The sequence below is a fragment of the Corvus kubaryi genome, unplaced genomic scaffold (genome assembly GCF_017639235.1).
Source record: "Corvus kubaryi isolate FWS band 111438036 unplaced genomic scaffold, C.kubaryi_AGA036_p1.0 split1-37296, whole genome shotgun sequence".
In the NCBI taxonomy this organism is placed as follows: Eukaryota; Metazoa; Chordata; class Aves; order Passeriformes; family Corvidae; genus Corvus; species Corvus kubaryi.
In genome coordinates this window covers 6,419,938-6,444,071 of record NW_024582075.1, presented here as the reverse complement: position 1 = coordinate 6,444,071, position 24,134 = coordinate 6,419,938, and the positions used below count along the sequence as shown (strand labels likewise).

At 38.5% G+C, this 24,134-nt stretch overlaps 1 protein-coding gene across 1 annotated transcript; it reads left to right on the top strand.

Annotated features, from left to right (window-relative positions):
* Positions 1 to 4,221: 4,221 nt before the first annotated feature.
* On the top strand, positions 4,222 to 24,075 carry LOC121657383 (transient receptor potential cation channel subfamily M member 6-like). The gene is made up of 12 exons (XM_042013049.1): positions 4,222 to 7,225; positions 7,745 to 7,798; positions 10,199 to 10,339; positions 11,636 to 11,770; positions 12,843 to 13,123; positions 14,173 to 14,401; positions 14,957 to 15,103; positions 15,726 to 15,860; positions 16,997 to 17,125; positions 19,732 to 19,983; positions 20,910 to 21,084; positions 22,657 to 24,075. The coding sequence occupies exons 1-12, from the start codon at positions 7,061 to 7,063 to the stop codon at positions 22,773 to 22,775; spliced, it is 1,962 nt and encodes a 653-aa protein (XP_041868983.1). The 5' UTR covers positions 4,222 to 7,060; the 3' UTR covers positions 22,776 to 24,075.
* Positions 24,076 to 24,134: the final 59 nt, after the last annotated feature.

The window sequence follows — 24,134 nt, the reverse complement described above, 5'->3', positions numbered from 1 at the left end:
GTTTAATCTTTTCTGAACTGTCATCTGGGTGGGTAAGAAGTATCTATATATAAATATAATTGTCATTGATTCTATGTCTGTTTTCCAGGGATCTGTGCCCTCAGGTGAAGGAGGAGATATTAATGATGATTCAAAACATATTTAGATTGGAACAGAAACAGTCCAGTCGTCTATTTCATGTTTTGATGGAATGCATGAAATACAGAGAGTCTGTGAGTAGGGTTCATGTGCTGAGTTTAGGAAGTCTTCATTTCCTGTTACATTTTTTTGCTCTTTCTCTGGTGGGTCGGCATGAGCACAGGTGTTATATCTAATATAAAGATAGTACAAAGGTGTCCGTGCCAATTTCTGTATTGAGTAGCTCTACAGAGCCTGTTAACTTCTCTGGTTTCAGTGTTTATGAAATGAGAGCCTTTCTGACCTTAGTAAAAGGCCAAATATCTTTGTTTTCACAAGAAAGATCAAATAATTCCTATTTTTTCTTCTCTAGTAGAGTCTTATTTATAATTTAGAAATGTTTCCTTCCATTCTTCTGCTTCCAACAGAATTGTGCTGGAATTTGTAACACTGCTATTAACGGGACATGTCCTCCCTCCACCTTCTGGCCATGCTGCTTTTGATGCTGCCCAAAATAGGATTGGCTAGGTTGCCAGTGCACATTGCCAGTTCATGCTGAGCTTTTCTTTCATCAACACCCCGAAATCTTTCTCCCTGCTCTCAATTCTTTCTCTGCCCAGCCTTTATTAATTCTTAGGATTGCCCTGACCCAGATACAAGTCTTTGCACTTGGTCTTGTTTAACTTCATGAGGTCTGCACAGGCCCACATATCACACCTGTCAAGGTCCTTCTGCATGACATGTCTTCCCTCCAGAGTATTAACACCACTCAGCTTCGTGTCGTCGGCAAAACTGCTGAGTGTGCATTCAGTACCAGTACCTGTGTCCCCAACAAACACTTTAAGTAATACTGGTCCCAATACCAACCCTTGAGGGACACCACTTGTCACTGGTCACCTGACATTAAGCCACTGACCACAATCGTTTGAGTGTGACCATCCAGCCAATTCCTTATCCACGGAGTGGTCCACCATCAAATCCAGTTTCATCCAGTTTAAAGACAAAGATGTTGTCTATCAAATGCTTTACACAAGTCCAGGTAGATGGTATCAGTTGCTCTACCCTTATCCTCCAATGATGTAACCCTGCCATAGAAGACCACCAGATTTGTCAGGTGTGATTTGCACTTGAGTAAACCATATTGGGTGTCGCCAATCACATTCTTATTTTCCATGTGCCTTAGCAGAGTTTCCAGGAGGATCTGCTCCATGATTGTGCTGAACCTGATTGGCCAGTAGTTTCCCAGGTCTTTCCTTTAAGCCTTTTTAGAAATAGTAGTTATGTTTCCCTTTTTCCAGTTACTTTGCCTGTCTGTCACAACTTTTCAAATATGATGGAATACCAAATATATATGCAAGTAATGGTAATTGTACTAATGATCACTAAAATGGAAACTACCCAATACATTTTTAGCATTTTTTGTTTTACTTCAAGTGTCTCTTTTCTAGTTGAAAACTGAGTGAATATCAACCATGTTGCATTTTTACATTTCTCAGGTTTAAAGGTTAATCAAAAGAAAATAGACTCATGTAGACTTGTGCAGTAGGTTTATTCCAGTTTGCCTGGGATGCCATTGCATTAAAAACCAAAATAGTGCACTTTCTGTCTGAAACAAAGGAGAGTTATGTCTGGACCCTTGCCATTGCTTGTGTTGAAATGTGTATGATTTAATCTACTACAGCCCGTACAAAGAAGAAATAACTACAGACTTCTCTGCCTCACCTCAAATAGTATACTTCTGCAATTCTAACAGATAACCGTATTTGATGCGGAGTCAGAAGATGAGCAGGACATTGATCTGGCAATTCTGACGGCACTCTTGAAAGGTATTGAAAAATATGACCTGTTTTTTTCCGACATATAGTCTCACTGACTTACCTCTTCAAAGTAAGCGAGTAACATAAATGTGTGAAAACTGATAGATCATTTACCTGCTTCCTAGGTACAAATATGTCTGCTTCAGATCAACTAGATTTGGCATTGGCCTGGAACCAGCTAGATATTGCCAAGAAACACATACTTGTTTATGGACAACACTGGAAGGTACTATTACCTGTTATTTCTCACCATATCTTTGCACTTTATTTTGATGACAAATTTTCCATTATTTGCATTTGTCAAGGTTTAATTAAGGAATGGTTTGATGATTGGACTTAGTCTTCTGTAATCTACTTTGATTTTGGAGGGGCATCATCCTTAAAATAGTGTAGTATTCAACTACACAGTGCATCAGATCACATTTGGTTTTCCAGAGAAGTGATGATATACAAAATTCCTGTTTAGCTGTGAGCTTTCCCAAGTAGTTTCAGTGGTACTTCTGGATATGTATTCTTCAAGCCTGTGTTGACAATCATTGGTGGTTAAGGATATTTCATTGTAGCCTAGAATAGTCTTTTATCCAAAGATATAAACCCTAAAGGGGTGTTGCATCTATTTTCCTAGCTCTAGACAGAAACACAGAAATCCCAGTGTAAATCACCAGGTAAAAAAAAGTAACATCATTATTTTAGATATTGTTTCTCAGGAATAGCTGCAATGAGGGAGTTATGATCCAATTATGAGAGATGAGTCTGCTCAAATCAAGGTGTAAATGAGACCATATGCAGAGTCAATAGTAGAGGTTTTTTATAACAGTAAATGTGAGGGACGGGGAGGGGGGAGAGAAAGAGAGTGAGAGAGAGGTTAAACAAAAGATATCACCACGTGGATTCCTGAAGTGTCCTGTTGGTCCTTCTTCACCCTGGTCTTCAGTGGTGAGGGCCCCTGAGTTGTTCTGCTGGAGGTACCACCTTTATACAGTCTAAGTCTCGGGTATTCATGGGGTGTGCTGTTCCCATATGGGAAATCCCATTCCCATAACTTGAGTTGGCATGTGGATAAGCACTTGCTTCCTTTCTCAGTTTGCCACAGTGGAAATTTTTGTCCTGATGCTAACCAAACATTTACCTCCATTAGCCTTGGAATTAGGTCCTTCCCGCTGTGCCATCTGTGCTTATCTCAGGTTTTGTTACAGTGGCTTATCTTATGGGGACAGTGTTTTCAGATAGCCAACTGCATTCTTTAAGTCCTTACAGAAAGCAAGCCATTATTTAGACCTGCATTAGCTATATGTGTGTGAAAGAACATACAGTAGCAATTAAATCAATTCATTAATTAATTTATTAATTAAATTTAAATTGCGGTTTTCAAGTTTTCAGAGGTAATCCAGTATTTAAGTATAACCCTCCCTAAGTGAGTTTTTTGTGTACATAAGAAGATTTTTGTAGATGATAAATATAAAACTCTATGTGCCTCAACATGGTATTCCCATTTGTTATATGAGTTAATATTTTCTTCAAGAAATAATATCTCATGATCCCAGAAGCAGTTTTTAATTCTCTGCCAAGAATTGCAAGATTGATTTTTTTTCAGTCCCAAGTGTGCTTTCTTCTTTAAAATGTAAGTTCTGAAAAATGGTCAATTGTATATATATTTGAGTGGCCATAGCTGGTTGTTTGCCACAAGAGACCTGATTTTTTAATCACCAGCCCGTATTTTCCTGTGGTGCATAAGGCTGAATATCTGGAGGACTATGTCTGGGATGTCTACAACTGAACATCCATGAATTAAAGACAGGATATTAACGCAACCGGGGGTTTGTCACCACAAGCCCCGGCGTGCCCTCGGGCAGAGGGGACGCAGCGTTGGCCTCCACAGCGTCCTCGCTGGACGGCTCAGTGGAATCGGCGTGGGATGGGTGCGTGCGCTGGCTCCTCCTCAGAGGAAACACGTCGGGCAGCCGATGATCAGGCTGGTGTTAGCCCGGAGGCAAAGAAGGCGGGAGGGGCTTCTGGTGTGAGTTCCAACAGGTTTATTTGCAGGAGGATCCAGGGACCAGCAAAAAGCCCCGAGGAGACGCGGGCTAGCCCCCTTTATGGGGGGGTGGAGTAAGGCAGGGAAAGGGAAAACGACCAATGGAGTACAAGCAGAGGGGAGGATACAATTTTTCAGAACAAATGGGGAAAACAAGGAGGCAGGAGTCATAACAGGGAACCAATTAATAACTACAAAAGGGAGAACTTTCTGGAACGGGGGGGGCCCCCGGGCAATTGAGGTTTGGGAGCCACCCAGGGGGAGGTAACCTAGACCTCAGTGATCTCGTCTGGTCCGCCTTCCGATCCACTGTCCTGGGTGGGGAAATCCACCCAGTGGATAGCCCGGGTTTGAGTGACATTTGATGGTTTCAGCCTGAGAGCAGGCTGATCCACCCCAACGGGATATTAGGAAAAATTTATTCAGAAAAGCATTATCAACTGTTGAAACAGGCTGCTCAGGGATGTGTTGAGTCATCAACCATGGAACTACTTAAAAGACATGTAGATGTGGCACTTCGGGACAGGGTTTAGTGGTGGACTTGTTAGTATTAGGTTTGCTGATTGACTTGATGATCTAAAGATCTTTTCCAAATTAGGTGATTCTATGATTCTGTATGTGTGTGTAAATAATGAATAACATTTTCCTGATCCCCACCTCTTCAACACAGAAGGGTTTAGAGAGCTATTATGCAGTTCAGCCTCTTTGCTCCTGGCTTTTCCAAGGGGATTATCTGTTCAGTTTTTCCATATTTTTGACAATATTTCCTTCTGTTCTGTGTACTTGAATTTTCAGGTGTAAAAGTCATCTTTTGGAATAGGTAGATCAGCACTCAATATTCTCATTTAGATATTTAGTGAAAAACTATTATTTTACAGATTGTTCTATGTTAATCTAAGGATAAATCCTAATAGGCTCTATGCCTTTTTAAAGTGATTTTAACTTATATCCAGCTTATATTCATCATTACAGAAGATAGATCAGCTAGAACCTTTTTCTGACTGTCACTGTCGAAATTCTGGTAGAGTTCAGATTTCAGTCTACAAAGTAACTACCTTGCTTTCACTTATTCTACTGTATTTTAAAATGTTGTTATTATTGTACTTTTGTTATATTTGTCCTTACAAAGTTCTAACTGTATTGATACGCCATACTTTGACAACTTTTTTTTTTAACAATTGGCATATTTCATATCTACTGTCTTTGATGCTGCTGTTAAAGGGGCTGATTTCAGCTGTACTTCAGTTCTCTGGGAACTCTTAGGTGAATACCACATGGTCCTGACCATTTACCACTACCACTTTATGGATGGCTTCTATAATATTCTCTACTGACATTTCAATTTGACACAGTTCCTCAGATTTTTCTGCCATAAAGAACAACTTAATATAGGACTTTCCCAACCTGTTCTGTAGTAAGCAGTGATGCAACAAATTAGGTTGCTATGTCTGCAATAGTCTTGAGTGTTTCTTTTATACCTTGGCCCAATAGATCCTCAGGCAGTCCCCCTACTCCCTTGCCTCTGCTTCTGAAACGTTTGAAAAAATTGATGTATCTGTTCATGTCTATTTCAGTACAATGTTCAGCACTATTTTGAATAAAAGCCTGTGGGTCAAATAAAAATTATGTTCTCCCCTTCAAGTAAGATTTAAAGACATCATAATAAACAAGCCTCACACCTCTTGCTGCTTCCCCAAGCAAAATTTAGGAAGACATACACTCCTGAATGTTTTTCTTTTCTAAGCAGGGAAAAAAACCCCAAACCAACTATTTTTTTCTTGCACTGAAAAGAAAAAAAAAAAAAACAAAGAAAATGTACTAGGATGGTTTTAAAGTTTGCCTTTAACTTTTAGTTGCTTTCTTAATTAAAGTGAAGCAACCCTCTGACTGTCAGATTCTGCCGGACCTGCAGCTGTCAGAGGCTACAGCTTCTGCAGTGTTACTGTGGTTGTGTGTTCAAATTTTGAGTTACATATCTAAGGAGCAGTTTTGAGGGGATTGTCTGTGGAGTCTTATAATATTTCTGTCTATTTAAGTGTTTCAAGGCAACATGCACAATTTTCCAGATATTGTGGCCATTTCTTTTTCTAACTCTAGTCTTAGAAGTTCAGAAGGTAAAGGTTATAACCATCTGTGACTGTGTTTCTGCTTAAGTGTCAACTCCATCTCAAACAGACTTCATACCAAAGAATACCATTCTAATAGTTATCAAAGAGCTGCTAACCTCATCAGACACACTGCCAGCTCAAGGACTGTTAGAAGAAATTTAATACAGGAATGGCCAGTCACTCTCAGATATTTCTGGAAGAAAACCCAGTGATTCAGGATGAGTGCATAAGTTTTCTTTTTTACATGTAAGAATTCTGTAACATTTATTGGTCATCTTTTAACATAATTTCTGTCAAACCTCTATATATACATGGAATGCGCTATTTCCAAGTTAGCACTAGCACCTGCCCCTTAATGTGCCAGCCTCCTCATTCTGCTCACCCCACTGCATTTCCTGGGCATATGTGCCCTGTAAAAAAAGTTTATATGGATTTATATGAACCTCATATGTCTAACTCCTTTGCCATTTTGCATGCATAAGCCCTGTTAAGCTCTGTTCAAATGCCATGAGTAGAGTGCCTTCACCGTTTGGACGCTTCTTGTAGTTAGGCTTCGTGTTTCTTTGAGAGAGTTTATTCTAACACTCGTACTCTCTCATATTTGAAAAAAGGTTTGCTTTAAAGAACCTGCAGTTCTGTAGAGACTTCTCTATAGTACTTTGAAATAGCTTTTGTCATGTGTCAATAAAAAACCCCCACTTTCCTCTGTGCCCTGCATTATCATATGTTGTCTTCTGATGTGAATTAGAGAGTAGAGAAAGCATTATCAGAGTTTGTTTGTAAAGTTACATTTGTAGAGGTATGTAGATGTTGGATTTATGGAAACTGTTTTTCTTTCCCTCTGTTGGCTTTTTACACAGATGTTTTGTCCAGCATATTTTTCTTTTGTACGTGCACTTTAAGTATACACAGAGACAAGTCATTGTGGTGGAGAGATTACTAGCTCCAGGAAAGTTTTATTTATTTCTAAAAGTAACGTTCTAATGTTTTCCATCAACTTGGTCCATCTGGAGGTTGGTGCCTTGGAACAGGCAATGCTGAATGCTTTAGTCATGGATCGTGTGGATTTTGTGAAACTATTAATAGAACACGGAGTGAACATGCACCGTTTTCTTACCATATCTCATTTGGAAGAACTCTACAATACAGTGAGTATTTAAAATTCCAGTGTACAACTTTAGATATGAAAGCCTGGAAACAATACTGTTTTGCTTAAGAGATCTGATGGTTAGGTCACATTTGTATGAAGGATTTTTGAAAAAAACCAAAAAGAAATAAATGGGTTTGGTTGTTTTTGATGGTAGTGTGGGGGTTTGGGAATGGTGTGCAAGGCTGTTATTTTTGATTCACTGTCATGAACCAGACTGAGTACTCATTGGAAGCTGACGAGGAGTATGTTCAGATTTTAATCTGGTATGTAATATATGCTTACCTTGCTGAAAATGGTATGTTGTTTAGACCAAAGCTATACCAGTTTCAGATTTAAGATAGTAGAGGTGTTGCAGATTGTTGTTGAAATATTTTTGAAAAGATTTGTGAGTAGAGTGGGGAGAGTTTGAATCACAGTAGTTTATTCTGTAGATATTTTTAGCTGCTTTCTTATAATGTATTGATTTTCTAGTGTAGAGTGACATGTTTGTTTACTGTGTTTTCTGTTCCCACCACAGAAACAAGGACCATCAAATCTCCTTTTATACCATCTAGTTCGAGATGTGAAACAGGTAATAGACATAGTGAAGGCTGGGGACAAAAACACTAGATTAGAACTTCAGTGTCCACTGGCAAGCTGATATTAGATAATACAGGGAAATCTTAGTAATAGAATTGATGGCTTCATTATTACAGTCCTATATCTGCTAAATGGTTTCATCTTAATTCCACTGACCCCCTAAGCAATTAACCAACATATTGCTGCTGAGGCTCCCAAGGGTCCCATACCTTAATTTCAAAGCCAAGCAGTTCGTGTAGATCAGACTCTCTTTCTCACATTACTAAATTGACGTTTTGAAGTGATTGTACAAAAGACTTAATGAATTAGTGCAGTAATTATGCTCATTGCTTTAAGGTTGTTTACTTTTCCCCCAAAGTTAAAGAAGTCATTCCTTGTTAGAGCAGTAACAAAAAGATACTGTGACAAGAGATAATATTTTGATGTTCTGCATTGCCTAGGACAACAGAAGGTGGCAGTGGATGACTACTGCATGGGGCACTGGTTCCATTAGAAATTTAATAGCAGCCTTGTTATTTATTGTTATTATTGTTATTATCATTAGTTTATTTCACAGTTCTGTTGTCTGTTGTACCTGAATAAGGTACATGGCTAAGCACTGCTTAGCCAGGAAGGGATGAGCTGTTCTTTATGCATCTAGACGTCAACAAAGGAGATTCCTAGATCCAAATCTAGACTAACTGGCTAATTATTTCCAGGGTGTGATTGCTAAGATAAAATGAAATGGTAAGTCTGACTGTTTGCAGGGTTCTGTCGGATTTGTGGTATGATTTTGTTGTTGTGGGTGACTTTCATGTCAATCCTGTTTACGGTTCTTTAGATAGATGTAAGGTATCCTGGTCTCCATAACAAACCATTTTCTGTGTTTTTCCACACTGATTAATATATTCAAGATCTAATCTATGTTATAAATCTGGAAGATCTATGTATTGAAACATCTAAATCTTGAAAAAACAGCGAGCTTTTCCAGGCTGAGAAACCTCTCTTCTTCACTGAAGTGATTGATATGACCCCTTCCCTAAAATCCATCTATATATGGCTCTATATATCTCAGGACACTTTGGGAAAACCCAGTAAGTGATCTATAGAGAAGCTTTTGGCACTTGATATACAGTAATGGCATTAGTATAAAAAATGTCTGCACAATTTCAAGACTTTCTATGCCATTGTGTAAGCTAAACTTGGGACCTGTAAACAGGTCTAAATGCTGAAAAGCCTTTTTCACCTGAGCTTCTGTAAGTAAAAGTAAGTGCTCTGTGCTTCTGTTGTGCAGTTGCAGTCTGATTAAAAATGGTGACACTGTAGTTGGGACAGTCAGCAGAGCGATGTGACCATGAATTACAGAATATTTTCTTCATTAGTGTGGCCAGCTTTGGTGCTGCTACTTTTGAAGAAACATACATTGCAGTCTGCTCTGATGACATAAAAGATGGGGATAGTGCAGAGAAGTATCTACAAGCGCAGGTAGTCAGAAATAGTTGCCTAACTCTCAATGACAGACCTGATAAACTATTTTGAGATGTGCTTTTGCCCCAGAGTGCTCAGCATGTTGATGCCTTCTGTAACCTGGGGCTGAGTGGCCCTAGCTGAGTGTACTGAGGCTTGCTACTGGAGTCCATTGAAAAAACACCCTCAGTCCAATGGAGTAAAAGACTTTTCACAGTCTGAAAGGCATACGCTGCTAGGAATACATAACATCTCTCATCCCATTCATATGCAGGCCACTTTTTCATTTCAAGGAGTTGTAGTTTAAGGTTTTACCAATAATTTTTAAAATCTGCATGGAATGTAATTTGTTCTTCAGAGAATTTGTCACAAACCTTGGGTCTTGGAAGGACAGTGGAGGTAAGATGGGCAATGGTGCTTTAAACAGAAGTGGTGAGAGACTCAGAAGGTAGAGCTAGTGCCTGTACTACTGTTCTCCTAGTTGGCAAGACAGCCTTGAGCCTCAGCAAGATATTTCCAGTCTCTAGGAATTACTCTGCAACATTAAATACATGCTTCATCTACTTCTTCAATTTGAATTAATCAAAGTACTTAATCATACCATGCTAGTTTTCTCTTGTTATGAGAAGGTTTTTATCAGTACCTCTGCTGTTGGTGCTTATCCTGAAGAATTGTTATCCTCACTGTTGGATGCAGCTGATCTTGTGAACATTGCAATGTATGTCCCTATGCAATGTGGGTACAGTGAACTGCAGACATCACTTTTCCCTCTTTCTGAGGGGAGTTCCATATGTGTAATGAATGTGCACATATGAATGAATGTGAACGATGCAGGAGCTCTCAGTTGCACATTTTTCCAGTTTTCCCTTACAATAGGAGAGCTGTGACGTGGTTGAATGTTGCATATAACAGCATCATGAAATGTTTGTGACATCTGGTGTTTCAGAACAGCCTTTCTTTGGATTACAAGATATCACTCATTGACATTGGACTAGTGATAGAGTACCTCCTTGGTGAAGCTTATCGAAGCAGCTACACAAGGAAGAATTTCCGAATTCTCTACAATGATCTCTACAGAAAACACAAGGTAGCTTCTTCCAAATCACTGGTCACCAAGAAAAGTCAAAATGTGACACCTGAAAATAGCTCAGGTTGTCATCATGGTTTGTCTGAAGAGCATCATTTAAATGTATGCCATGCGTGTCTGAGAACTGTGGAGAGGTTGTAAATAAAAGACAAAAATCCTCAAGACTAGTGATTGTTAAATTATTTATTAGTTCAGTAAATTTACCTTCGTTTGCAATGTCTGGGTTGTGCTTTGTCTATCATCCATCAGTAAGGAATGATGAGATCATGCCAACCACCGTTTTCCCTTTTTTGAAACAGTTACATTTCCATTCTTGCAGCTTGAACCACAGCATGGAAATACTGAATTTCACTGAATTAGACCTAGGGCATGTCAGCATTCTCCCTGGTGGTTTTCCAAAATCAGCAAATTAAAAGCAGCCTAAACTTCTCAATAAATTAGCTGAATGTCATTCCCAACATCACAGAAGGAGAAAATTTACTGCATAAGAATGATCCCCAGTTTTTGGAGTAGAACTGGACTTTGAAATACTTCCATATGTTTAAAAACAAACAACAGAACCCTCTCAACCCCATGAACTCTTTCTATGACTAAGAGAAGAACCTCATAATGATCAGGGAAAATGAGAAGAAACAATGAGACCTATGAGTCGGAGTGAATATAAACACAGAGACAGAGCTTCCTGTGTGTCACTAGTTTTTAACACGATGCTTAAAAAAGATGTGAGCAATTTTAACACCTTTCGCTCTTTCCTAATGAAGTATGACCTTGACAGGGATAGGTGAAACCACATAATCTTATAACAAGAAATTTGTTTGAAGAGCATTACTGATTCAGATGCTAACATTCTTCCCTCTTAGCCAACACTGAACAAAATTTACAGAGATTTTACATGTGCCATCCTTCAGAGGAAATTGCAAGCAAAATGTTCAGAGATTTCTGTCTTTCAAACAGCTTATGGCACATTTGATAAAGGGCAGCTCTCAGAAGAGCTTCCAGACTGGGTGATTCCAGCTGTTGCAACTCTGTTGTTGCAATTCGTGGATGCTATGTGGAAAATCAGTATTTTGAATTCAGAGACTCAGAAAAATGTATTTTTCTTTAACTGATATGTGAAACAGGCCATTTTTTTCCTTGATGGTATAAGTTCCAGTGGCGGTTATGGTGATTGTTGAGTCACTAGTTTTTGAATAACATCAGTTTCTACATGCACTATTAGAGTCAGCAAGTACCAGCAAACTTTATTTCTAATTTGCATTTCTCTCCTCATGTTTTATGGTTTGCCTTTGGATCTAGAGAGTGGTGTCCAGCTTGCCTCAAAGCCTGTCTCATTCCTTTCATCATAGTAATCAGATGGATAGTGGAATGGGATCTACCGAAAGTACTTTGCATTCTCAGTTCTTCAGAACTGCACAGCCTTACAAATACAAGGTAATATTGCTTATTCTAGACTTTGCTTAGGATATATGATGCTGATAATTATTTTACTGACAAATTTTAGACATGTTGGTCAGGCTCCTTGTTTTCATAATTCAACTTAAATTGCAGTGGAAACAAGGCTTTACTGCTCACTGCTCATGAAGTACAAGTCTTGCAATTTTAATGGTGAAATCAAGCTCAGACTCCTATGATAGTTTTTTAACTTCCATCCATTAGTTGCTAAGGGCTTCAATTTACTGGAATGTAGTATCACCAAATTTCTGATTATCAGGCATGTGTGAAAACTCTTCTGATTTGGAAGAAATATGGGAGTTCTCTGACTCTCCTAATGCTTTGTCATGATTGTTTATTAAAGTGCTAGACTAAGCTTGTTAAGAAGAGGTACTTCTCAAATATTTGGAAATGGGGACAGAGTATTTTCTTTCAAAGAAAGAATGACAAAACAGCAAAGATTGGCATTCATTCATATCTATCTTATTTATCTATCTTTCTATCTGTCTTACAAAACATAAAGTAGAATAAATTTAAATGGCTGTGTTGGAATTAGAGCAAAAATGAACCCGTTATAGCACTGACACTTCCTCACTTATATCAGTAAGATTTTTTTTCCTGTAACTTTCACTGAGAAATATACAGATATGAATGTATAGCAAGTTTACATTACAAGTGTGACAGACAGTAAAAATAGTCTTTAAGTACCTAAGGTGTATATTTCAGTCTACTGTTTGCTTTCTCTTCTGTCATGACACATATAAAAAGGAGAGTAAAAGCAGGTTCTTGGTATCGTGGGGTTTGGAGACTGCCCAACACTATGGAAAGGGAAGTTACAAAAGGCATGGATGCAGAGTAAGGCGTATTTTTCCCTTGTTAATGTTACCGTCTTCTCAGCATTGGTAATGTGAACATGATCCTAGCTGTGGTTTATGACTTTGCTAAGCCATGACATTCTCAAAGGTATGTAGCTATAGTTTGCTACTTTCAATTCAGATTTGCATGGTATTTTGTTTTCATGAATCTGAACCTCAACCATTCACTGAGATTTTTTTTTTTAACAAATTGATAGGAAAGATCCAGTGCTTTCCCAAAGTATAAGAAGAAATCAAAAGAAGATATAAACTACACAGAGAATTATGAGTCAACTGGCTTCATCTACCCCTATAATGACCTTCTGGTTTGGGCAGTATTAATGAAAAGACAGAAGATGGCAATGTTCTTCTGGCAGCATGGAGAGGAAGCCATGGTCAAAGCTGTTGTGGCTTGTAAGCTCTACAGAGCAATGGCACATGAGGCTAAACAGAGCAACATGGTGGATGACACTTCAGAAGAACTCAAGAAGTATTCAAAGTATGAGTTCTCCCTTCATTTCAATTAAAGTTCTCTGGTGCTGAGAATGCTTAGATACTGCCCTAATCCGCTAAGAGTTAGTAAAGTTAATGATGCCATGGATTATGGAATATAAAAAAAATACTTTCAGATACTCACTATTGATATTATATAATGGAACTATGTGTAGTGTGGTAGAGAGTTAAATGAAAGCTATTTGCATATTACCTAGATGCATATTTGAAAATATAGGTGAGTAATGTATAGCTCATTTTCTGCTAAATGGTCAAGTGAAAGGCTGAAATTTCCCTTGCAGCTTCTCTTCCAGTTCAATTTGTTAAAAAGCCATATGGCAGATAGGCGTTGGACTGTTCAAATCTGTAACAAGTAGTAATGAGCAAACCAAAATCAGTGCTTAAATCCTGCTCTGTGTAAGACTAAGTGGAAAGTGAAATACCTGATTGAAAGAAAAGGGAAGTAGACCAAGAATTTTCTTTGAGTTTGTTATTTCCCATTAGTGTTTTCTGGTAGTTTTTCTTGTTAGTAATATATTCTCTGTTTTGTAGATTTCATGCTTAAGATTCAGGAACAATAAAATGTACTTTGTTCTTTTGTATGCAGCTCAAAATCTTAATTTGAATGAGGGTATGTACCTTCTTTGAAGAGTCTTCTCTGCAGAGATGTTTTAAAGTCAGTACAAAAGAAGAAACTTTCACAACTGGCTGTAATGCTTGCCCACAGTGGTGATGAATCTATTATTGAAGCAAATACAAAGAACTTTGTGGGGTCCATTTCAATCATGGAGTGAGACTAAGATAAAACAAATAAAAAATGACAAAACAGTATGGCCGTAAACATTGTGATTAGGACTAAATAGTTAAGTTTACACCCCAAATTATTTTTCACTAGGTATATTAATAAAGCAATGAGAAATATGGGAGAAGGCATGCTTACTAAGATTGATAGCTGAAATTTAGTTACCAAAGTATTCACAGTAACCTCTTTTCAGCAGTAATTCTGAGTTTGTACTGATCCCCGTTATATTGACTGTTAATTCCTTTCTGCTTTAGGGAATTTGGGCAGCTTGCCTTAGATGTGCTGGACAAAGCATTCAAACAAAATGAGCAGATGGCCATGAAGTTGCTGACCTATGAACTGAAAAACTGGAGCAACTCAACTTGCTTGAAGCTGGCAGTGTCTGTGGGGCTGCGGCCGTTCGTGTCCCACACGTGCACACAGATGCTGCTGACCGACATGTGGATGGGGCGCCTCAAGATGCGAAAGAACTCCTGGTTTAAGGTACCATCAATCTAGTTTTTTCTGAGCATTTAAGCACTCTTTTTGGTTATGAGCATGGGTAATGTATCTTCAGACAGCTGGGCTTAAGCATGTGTTGGAATGTGCACATCTGGGAAACAAAAGCAAGGGAGGGAAGGAAAAGGGTACTTGCTTCTGTTTTATTTCTTTGTAAAAGCATCTGTGGGATGACATTAGGAGGAAGGATTTTTTTTGTTGCTCTTTCCATTCTCTCAGCACTTTTCAGTCCTTGCTCACCTGCTTTTGCTTCCTGACATTGCCTGTTCCCTGGCAGAACTGCTGGGGGAAGGGTGCTTTCCAGACACAGGGAGCAGTATTGAAGGCATCCGCAGATACCATGACACAAAGCCACAAATCAGCCAAGAGCAACACACTTCTTCAGAGGCTGTCAGACTGTGATACAAAGTCCCAGCACCAACGACTCCTTCCCCAGCCAGTGGAATTGCACTGGCCTTGTGCTGGCACCAGGCATGGCGGACTGTGGCCACAGGTCTATGCTATCACTGCTTAATTTATCTTAATTGATCTCTCTTTTAGGTCATTATGAGTATTCTCCTGCCTCCCACCATCCTGATGCTGGAGTTTAAAAGCAAGGCAGAAATGTCTCATGTGCCTCAGTCTCAGGACTTCCACCAGTTATGGTATCATGGGGAACAGAGCCCAGTCAGCTCTAAAGAGACATTGGTTAGTCTGTGATGATCAGTCATTTGTGAGTCAGAGTCTGTTTGTTCACCACAGTGCAGTTCTGAGGAATGAGAAGATGGTCATCAGGTGGAATGAAGTGACTGGAGCCGTTTTCAAGAAGTATGGGTTAGGTTTCTAGTTTGGATATGGACTCAAGTGAACTTGGTACAAGTCACTTCATCTGTCCTGGATGTTACTTCTGTACTGACCATAATGAGAAAATCCTTCCCAAACTCACACTTATTGCTAATGCAGGAAGGGAGCAGTCCCACCTGAGGCAGATAAGAAAAGTGCTTATGCACGTTCTGCTTAACATTAACTTTTGATTTTATTGATTAGTCTTTAGCAAAAGTCCAGGCTACTGGTTTTCCTTAAATACTCTTGTACAAAGTACTATAGAAAAATATACAGAGAGTGTAGCTGTGCCATATAGAGCATCTTTCACATAATGCATGTTAATTATTGCAAATGAGGTGGCTGTAACCAGACAAAAGCAAGCTACAGTAATGGTTTGTGTATTCAGAACAAAGTTTAGACATTTGTGTCTGTCCTCCCTCTGAAATAACACTACCTTTGCAATTATAGACCATTGTTTCTTTTTAAATGTTGTTTTCTTTTAAAGAAGGGCTATGATGTGGAAAAGGGTGTTCAGAAGTCTGATGAAAGCCAAGTAGACGGTGCACAAGGAAACCTGCCTGGAACTAGAAAAATCTATGAGTTCTACAATGCACCAATTGTCAAGTTCTGGTTTCACACGGTTAGTCATCATTCTAGAACTTGAATTGACAAACCCCTCTTTTGATCCTTCAAATGCCACTTAATCCTGCTTTTACTTTTTCTAGCATGGATTTACAATCACTTCGTGGTGGGTGTAGATGGGAAGCTATTTGAATATTTCTCTGACAATTAAGTATAAAGATTGTCTGCTAAAATCATGCAGCTGAACTAAAACAAAACCCAAACCCAAAAGCCCAGAAAAACAATTATAAGGAACTAAAGAAAAACTGAAGCACAGGTTTTTACAGTGGTCAGTTGCAAAGGTTGAGATAGATTTGAAGGTGGCCTTACGTACCTTTAACACTTCACTGTTATTCATATTCCTTTCTTTAAGAACTATCCTTGGAAGAGCGAATATTCATCTATAGGAGATAATTTTCTAAAGGAAATGTGCATTTAATAAATCAGTTTTAGTAACCCTGTATCAGTAGAGCTCAGGATGCTTAAGTTCAGGCTGCTCGTTAGGTCAGATCACCATGTACATAAACTTTTACTCTTTTAGATGTGTGTGTTTAAGTGATTTATAGGTTGTAATCTATTATGTCAGATACATTTACAGCATGTTCTTGTACCTCTAAAATATGTGTTTTGCACCTGATATCATTCTTGTGTTTTGGAAGGCACTGATTAACCAGAAGTGGCTTATATAACTTTGAGAATTGTTACTTGTTCCTACAGAAGGCTGGGATAAAAGCATAAGACTACCCTTGCATTTGAGGAATGGTGTGCAGATCACAGAACAGAATCACAGAATAGTTAGTGTTGGAAGGGACCTCTGGAGACCATCTAGTCCAACATCCAACATAAAATAGTCTGACTCTTACATGGGATGGGGCCTCGGTGGACATGTGCTGCAATCGTTCGTCTTCTGCTTCTACCTATTTTTTCAGCACTAAAGTACCAATTTCCAGTGATATTTAGGGACATCCCCATTAAAAAAAAGGCAAAACAAAATAAAAAAAAACATTTAGAGAACTGGAATAAAGGTTTTGGGCTCAAAAATGTGGCAGTGTCCCAGTAATTTGAGTACCTGTAGTGAGGCCAGTCACCTGTTATGTTAACAGAAATTTGCTTGGGGTTTTTGTGTATATGGATTGTATACAGTGTGTTTTGCAGATATCCTACTTGGCATTCCTCATGCTCTTTACTTACACTGTGTTGGTGAAGATGGAACCAAGGCCAAGTGTGCAAGAGTGGCTTGTTATCATTTATATTTTCACTACTGCTATTGAAAAAGTCAGGGAGGTAAGTTTTTGCATTCACACTTCTCATATGTACTATAAGCCAGGGAACACCTGTCTGAAGAATGCTAAAGCCTGCATTATTTTTATAGAGAATTAAACAGGGAATTTATTTATTGGAAGTCTTTTTTTAGAAGACCAGCTCTTGGGCCTTGAAAATGCATCTACTTTTCTGTGTAGAGAGGGGTGGTAATGTGTAGGTCACTGTTCCAGTTTGGCCAAATTTAGAAATATATCCTCTGAGAGAAGGCACAACCACCCCTCCCCCACCAGGTTCGGGAAAAATAAATTTTCCTCGAAGGAGAGTGAAGGCGATAAAACTATTTATTTAACAAACACACGGGAAAGGAAAATAATGCTAAATAATAAAATCTTTCACTGTGGAGGAAAAACCTGGGAAAGCGTTAGAGTTCTCCCTTTGGTCTCTTCAGAGCTGGGGCTTGGCCCAGGGCCAGGCCCTCTGTGCCCGGTTGAAAGTCCTCCCGATGTGTTCTGATGTTAAAGCAATCAGGCAGTCCAGCAGAAAAGGGAGAAAATCCGGAATCCCAGGAAGGAAAAATTCAACTCTCAGTCTCTCTCCAGAGAAAAAAGCAGCTGAACCACTGGCCAAAAATAAAACTGTCCTGGGCGCAGCAAGCCGGGTGCTTCCTCCCTCCCCTGCCACAGCTGGGAAACAAACTGCTATCTGTGTGTGACCTTGAGCAAGCTGCAAACTGCTTTGAAAAAGTTTTGCTCAGTTTTTTCCTTCCCCCTCTCAGGCTCAGTTTAGAGGCATAGAAAGGCACAGAAATTAATTTCTGGGCATAGGGCAGCGATATGGGATACACATCATAAGATCACCCCAAGACACTTTAGAGTGACTGCTGAATTGAGATTTGGAACCTTGATGTAGGCACCTGGTCCTTTATTTTCTTGAGTGGGCCAATAGACTTCTAGTAATAAAATTTGTCTTTAGATATTTAATCTGAGCGAGAACTTGTTATGAAATAAGAGGTATTTTGCACAGAACAATCTATGGCTCTCCCTCAGGTCCAACCAGGCTTCTGTAAATGAACTTGGAAAAAATCCACAATCAGCTTTTAATGCTGGATTTATGGAGCACAGAAAAATGATATTCCAATCAAAATTAATTGCAATTATTTGCAGTTGATTAGACCCAAGCTTCTGAACACAACTTGCACTCCAAACCTGAGTTTGGGGACAAATGCAGCTATGAATTTCCCCAATTATTGTGTCTGCTCTGACATACCTTCACTGTAGAATCAGCACATAATAGACAATAGTAATGTGAATTTTCTTTTGTATGACTTTTGAAATGCTGTACTTTCAGACGAATAAAGCCAGCCACAGTTCTGAGCAAAGGATGCTGTAAATACAGATCACTCAGAAGACTGTGAAATCAGAGAGGTGAAGCATTTCAAGTGACAGTAAAGATACTGGGAATATATCAAAGCTTGGGTGAACTTGCAAGTTCTGTGTCAGCATGAGATAGGACTGAAAAAATCTACACCAGGATTCCCTGAGAAAAATGTTAAATGTAGAAGAGCAAGCACTTTGGAAGTCGCTGTTGTGCTCTTGCATCATCTTGATGGTGGGACAGTAGAAACAACAGCTCTTCTTTCTGTCATCATTGGCTGGACACTTTGGAATTTATGTCTCCTACTTGATTTTCTTTATCCACATTCTAATTTTGGTCTGTTGGCAAAGACTTTGTAGGACGCTCTGTCTCAGCCATGTAGTTGCTTAACTGCCAAGGGCCTTGTTACATATAACTGCAAACCTCTTTCTCTAGATTGTATCAAATAATTGTTAAAGCCTGAGGCCCTGCAACTCATGTAGTTAGTCTAGATCACTTGTTTACATTAGTGTGTTCATATGCATAAATTCTTGCAAGATCAGGGCATAACATTTCAAAATCTCTCCTTTGCTTGGTGCTTATCAGTGTGATCTTACATAGCGCTGCATAATTGGCCTCACTTGTGGCAATGTGCAAAGGTTTTATTTGCCTCCTCCCGAGGATTCCACTTCACATGCTTGCTCAGTGAAGCTTAAAACCCCTTTGGGGCACCTCACAGTTCAAGGAGTAAACATTTCATTCTTTACCTTGCTAGTTGCCAGCACTCCTTTGTTTAATGTGTCCTTGGCAGAATACAAGGATCTTTCTTTATATTTTTGGTCTGAAATAAAAGACATTAGTTATTTTCCCATCGGCAAGGTTAGGCTGGTACTTTCCATGACTTAGGGGTTAATGAAAAGGCCATTGCAGGTCACGACCGTGTGCATAACAATTCTTTACTGGCTGCTCTCTTCTGCCGAGCTATGTGCCCTTTAGTGAATGGATTCAGGTTCAGAATCCATTTTTTCTTCAGGAGGAGCTATCCCATTTGATGTAGCATAGTTGAGCAATATGACACAATAGATTAAGTAAAAACCTCAATTGATGGTGAACGGCAGTAAGCAGTAAATGGGTCTAAGAAAAAAGAAAAAAACAGAAGGGGGGGAAATGATACATTCCCAAATATCATGAAATAATTCAGACTGAAAAGGTAAAATAATGTATATGTGATTTTAATGGCATTTCTTTGTGTTTTTTTTCTACATTCTACCCAGGTATTTATCTCAGAACCTGGAAAATTCCGCCAAAAAGTGAAGGTGTGGATTTATGAATATTGGAATTTTACTGATTCTGTAGCTATCATCCTGTTTATGATTGGTTTTGGTTTGCGCTGGTCCAACCCCCCTGTTCAAACTGCAGGGAGGCTCCTTTACTGCTTGGATATTATATTTTGGTACACTCGGCTCCTTGATCTTTTTGCTGTGAATCAGCATGCTGGCCCATACCTGACAATGATTGGGAAAATGGTAAGTACTGTGCTTTGGAGCAATATTTCTGTAGTTAAGGCATCTACCTTCAGGAGTATGTAAAGCTCAGAAGTGACAGAAAAGGAGAAGTCATCTAATAATTCACAGTGAATGTATTGCTTGAAAATGCCATGATTTTGTTTTGTTTGTGAGCTGACCATAATCAGATTACACTTTAATTTATTAATTACATGAATTTATTCAAAAAAGCCATTTTCACTTCATTCCTTAGAGAAGGGTTGCATTTGAGTTAATTTGCTGATCCAGCTTGGTAACAGGGAAAAGAAAAGTCACTGCCTCTTGGAAATGGGCTCACTATGATAGATTATTCCCCTAACTCTTGGAAACTGTTTCAGTATTATTTTACTTTTTGATTCAAATATTTATATCCCAGTTTATCTGGCAAAATATCTGTGAAATCAAAGTTAATTTTGTTTCTCTTTTGCTATAAGAACTGCTGCTGAACTACTGTCTAGTCTTAGTGAAGATTCCTATTGTAATTTGCCTTGGTTACTGGGAGCTCTCTTCTTAATACATTTATATTCTGTCTTTCATGGCAATTGTTTAGGAGGCAAAATAATTTTCACTGCTGTTCCTTGCTCTTGGTTTGAAAGAAGCTCCACTGAGCAAAATTGCCATTGTAAGGTCTCTGCATTTTTTATGCCTTGCTTAAGATCTAAGAGAAACATGTGAAGCAAGTAGGACTTGTGGCTTTTTTGGTCTAGGATGATTTTAACATCTATAAAATGCTCATGTAGTCCAGGTACATAAATAAAATATTTTTATTTCCTCCAGCATATTAGATTATTACCCCTGATTTTATATTCTGATTTGCAAAAACAGGGATTGATACTCTTCCCTAAAGTGAATGTCTCCTTTACATGTAGTTAGCACAACTAATTCTTTTACACAAATATGTCTTCCAGACAGGAAACATGTTCTATATTGTGGTCATGATGGCCATAGTCCTGCTGAGTTTTGGGGTGTCACGAAAGGCAATTCTTTCACCAGAGAAGCCTCCCTCCTGGACACTGGCACGAGATATTGTATTTCAGCCCTACTGGATGATGTTTGGTGAGGTCTATGCTGGAGAAATAGATGGTAGGTAATTTTCAGAATATAGCTTGGCAGCTTAAATATGTGCAGAAACATATTTGGCCTACTTTGCTCTACTTGAGTTTTGACTGCCTACTGAGTCTGTTCTTTCTCAAACAATTCTGATACCAGTATATGTGTGTCCATAATGAGTAATACTGCATGAATGAAGTTGAAAATACGAGTTTCTTTGTTAAAAATAAAGATTAAGCTCTAAAGCCTTCAAATTTAGTGTTTCACATTAAGTATACTGCAAATATCAGGGCATAGGAGCTAATGCTAAGCTACTTCCTTTATTTCACTGGCAGGTCAGGGGATCTGCCAGTGAAATAAATTTCCAGTTAAGTGAATCCAAAGCTGCTGATCTCTTGGGGAAAAAACTATAAAGTTGCCTTTAAGGAGGAAAAAATAAAGGAGAAAAAGAAAGGGAGAAATAAGTTACCTGGCTCCATTCTTAAACAGATAAAAAATGAGCACATAGGAGAAATAGAACCAATCAACATAAAGAGGAAAAATCATGTATCTTGATTATGGCTTTAACCTTGTTTCAGTAAGACAGAGGAACCAGGCACTCCAGAGGTATTTAAGCATTATGGATGTAAGATACACTCATGCTACTGACTGAAGGTATAAGTAAAACACTTTTCCCTAAAATGGAGAAGTAGGTATGCAAACAGAAATAGATATTTAAGGTACGTAGTTCAGCATAGACCCAATTCATTAAAATAATTTAAGATGTTGCATCCATTATCACTGCTGAAACAGTCACATGTATTTTGGTTATATAAGTCAAAATTCTTTTAATGAAAGCACACTGTAAAGTTTCCCAGTTTAATCCGTTTAATCACTTAATAATTCTAAACCTTTAGAAATTTGACGCTTCCCAAATAAAGCTATGATTTCTCTAGTGACTCTTTATCCGGCAGAATATGTCCTGAATTTAGGACTTCTGTTTTTTAAGTGTGTTTTAAAATTTCCTCGAAAGAGTTAAAATTGATTAGAAATTTAAAAGATTGAAAAGTTTTCATTTTGACAATTTAAAAACATCAAAAGGGATCCCTTAATTTCCATTATTTGTTGCTTTATGTCACAAATGTTCATAGCCATATATCCTTTTGATTTAATGTGATTTTAAGTTGTGTGTGTAGCTCTACACTCCAGTACTGGTAAAGCAGCCTTTGAGCTGTACCTTTTTCACAGTGGAGTCTGTGATGCTCCTGTTTAAGGATCAAAGATTTGGATTTCAGCTGACCTGAGTGTGTGCCATTTCCCAAATACATTTCAGCTGCATCATATTTCCCCTTAACAACAAGTGGAATGACTGGCATAAGAACTAATATGTATGAAGTGGTGTCTGCAGCTTCTCAACAGCGGTGACTAGGGTGGCAGTAGCATGAAGAGGTCTCAGCTCTCCTTTAGGTAGAGGTTGACCTTTAATTTGAAAATTTAGTGATGTCTCTCTGTGAAATTAGTGAGGACTATTCTGTTTCTTGCTGGGACAAATGAGAAGCACAGGCCATTGCTGTGCTCTGCTCTGGTTTCTGTGCTACCCATATTCTGTGTGTCCTTCATTTCCAGTTTGTGAAACCAATGAAGACTGTCCTCCTGGCTCCTTTCTCACACCGTTCCTGCAAGCTGTCTACCTCTTTGTGCAGTACATCATCATGGTCAACTTGCTCATTGCATTCTTTAAGTAGGTCCCTTGGTATATTGCTGCAAAAGCAGCCAATGTATGTTCTGCCAGCACTTCTTATAAGCTTTCACTGAAAATGCCCCAGCAAGGGCATGTTGGTGGTGGTGGCTGTACCCCATCTGCCATGGGGGTAAGTTGAATAAGGAAAGAATGGTGATAGCAAGGTGGTGCAAGGAAAGGGATGGTGAGAAGGCAGCTCACTTAAACAGAATCTGACTCTGTGAAATCAGACAATTTCAGCTGGCAAAAAAAGCAACATTAATTCAGCTCTGAAGTAATTCCCTTCCTAAAAGTTGTATTTGTTGTGCTAAGAGCCTATATAATATTCATCATAAGGTAAGCCAAGTTTTAAACTGGCAGATAAGTGCAAGGTGTTCAAAGGGAAGAGCATAATGACTGTAAGAGCATGCTTTTCCTTTAGGAAATAATTTGAAAATTCTTACTTACTTGATGTAATCTCGTATGTTCTAGACTGAAATCTAACTGTAGTGTTTCCAACAATCTGCCTTTTGATGTGTGTTGCCACAGTAGAAAGGTCTCTTTCTATATTATTCTATGAATTCTATAGTAATTCATATTAATCTTACAGTAGTTAATCAGTGTCTTTATAGTAATCCTAACCGTTCCTGTTTTAACAGGAACCCCTTGTAATGGATCAAGTTCTGAAAATATTAGTAAAAGGCAGCCTAACCCAAGTGGGTTTTTATTTTTTCCTATAGTTCTAGCATTTCTGGGGAAGAAGAAGTCATCTGTAGGTTAAAAAAATTCAAATTAATAAAATAAGTCATTAATATACAAGAAAACTGAACTATCAAAACTCATTCTATTTCCCCTCCCAACAAGAAATCCCTTTCCTGAAATTGTGTCAAGGAAGCAAACTATTATTTTACACACTATGTATTATTTTGCAGCTGTGAAATTGTTATTTCAATTATTTCTGGAATTAAACCTTTAGTAATGATGATATGCTAAATCTTCTGTGTAGTGATTTGATTGTTCCAGAAGTGGGACCAGAAATGGGTGGGTATGAGAAATACATTTAATTATGCTCTCAGAAAGAGAGTTGATGTTTTTGTGATTGTATGCTGGGTGTGCAGTGTGACAGTGCACCTGAAACTGCAGTGCTAGAAACCACAACATTTCTTTCCTATACTTGGGTCTATGATGGTAGGTACAGAAAATTATTCAGTGCAACAGCAGTCATGTTTAATAATTTCACAGCTCCAATGAGTATTCTGCAGAAGAATGGCTCATCCGCAGCAAGTATATTTTTAGAGGGAGTGCGCAGAAATATTTTGTTACAGTCTTCCCTTAGCCTGACACCTACTTTTAATCTAGTCCCAAGAGGCAAACAATGCTGAAT

Excerpts from the sequence above, each read along its gene's own strand:
- LOC121657383 (XM_042013049.1), top strand. The coding sequence starts at position 7,061 with ATGTTTTCCATCAACTTGGTCCATCTGGAGGTTGGTGCCTTGGAACAG. Across the intron at positions 15,861-16,996 it reads TCAAGTTCTGGTTTCACACG|ATATCCTACTTGGCATTCCT; the intron begins GTTAGTCATCAT and ends TGTGTTTTGCAG. Across the intron at positions 21,085-22,656 it reads CTATGCTGGAGAAATAGATG|TTTGTGAAACCAATGAAGAC; the intron begins GTAGGTAATTTT and ends CTTCATTTCCAG.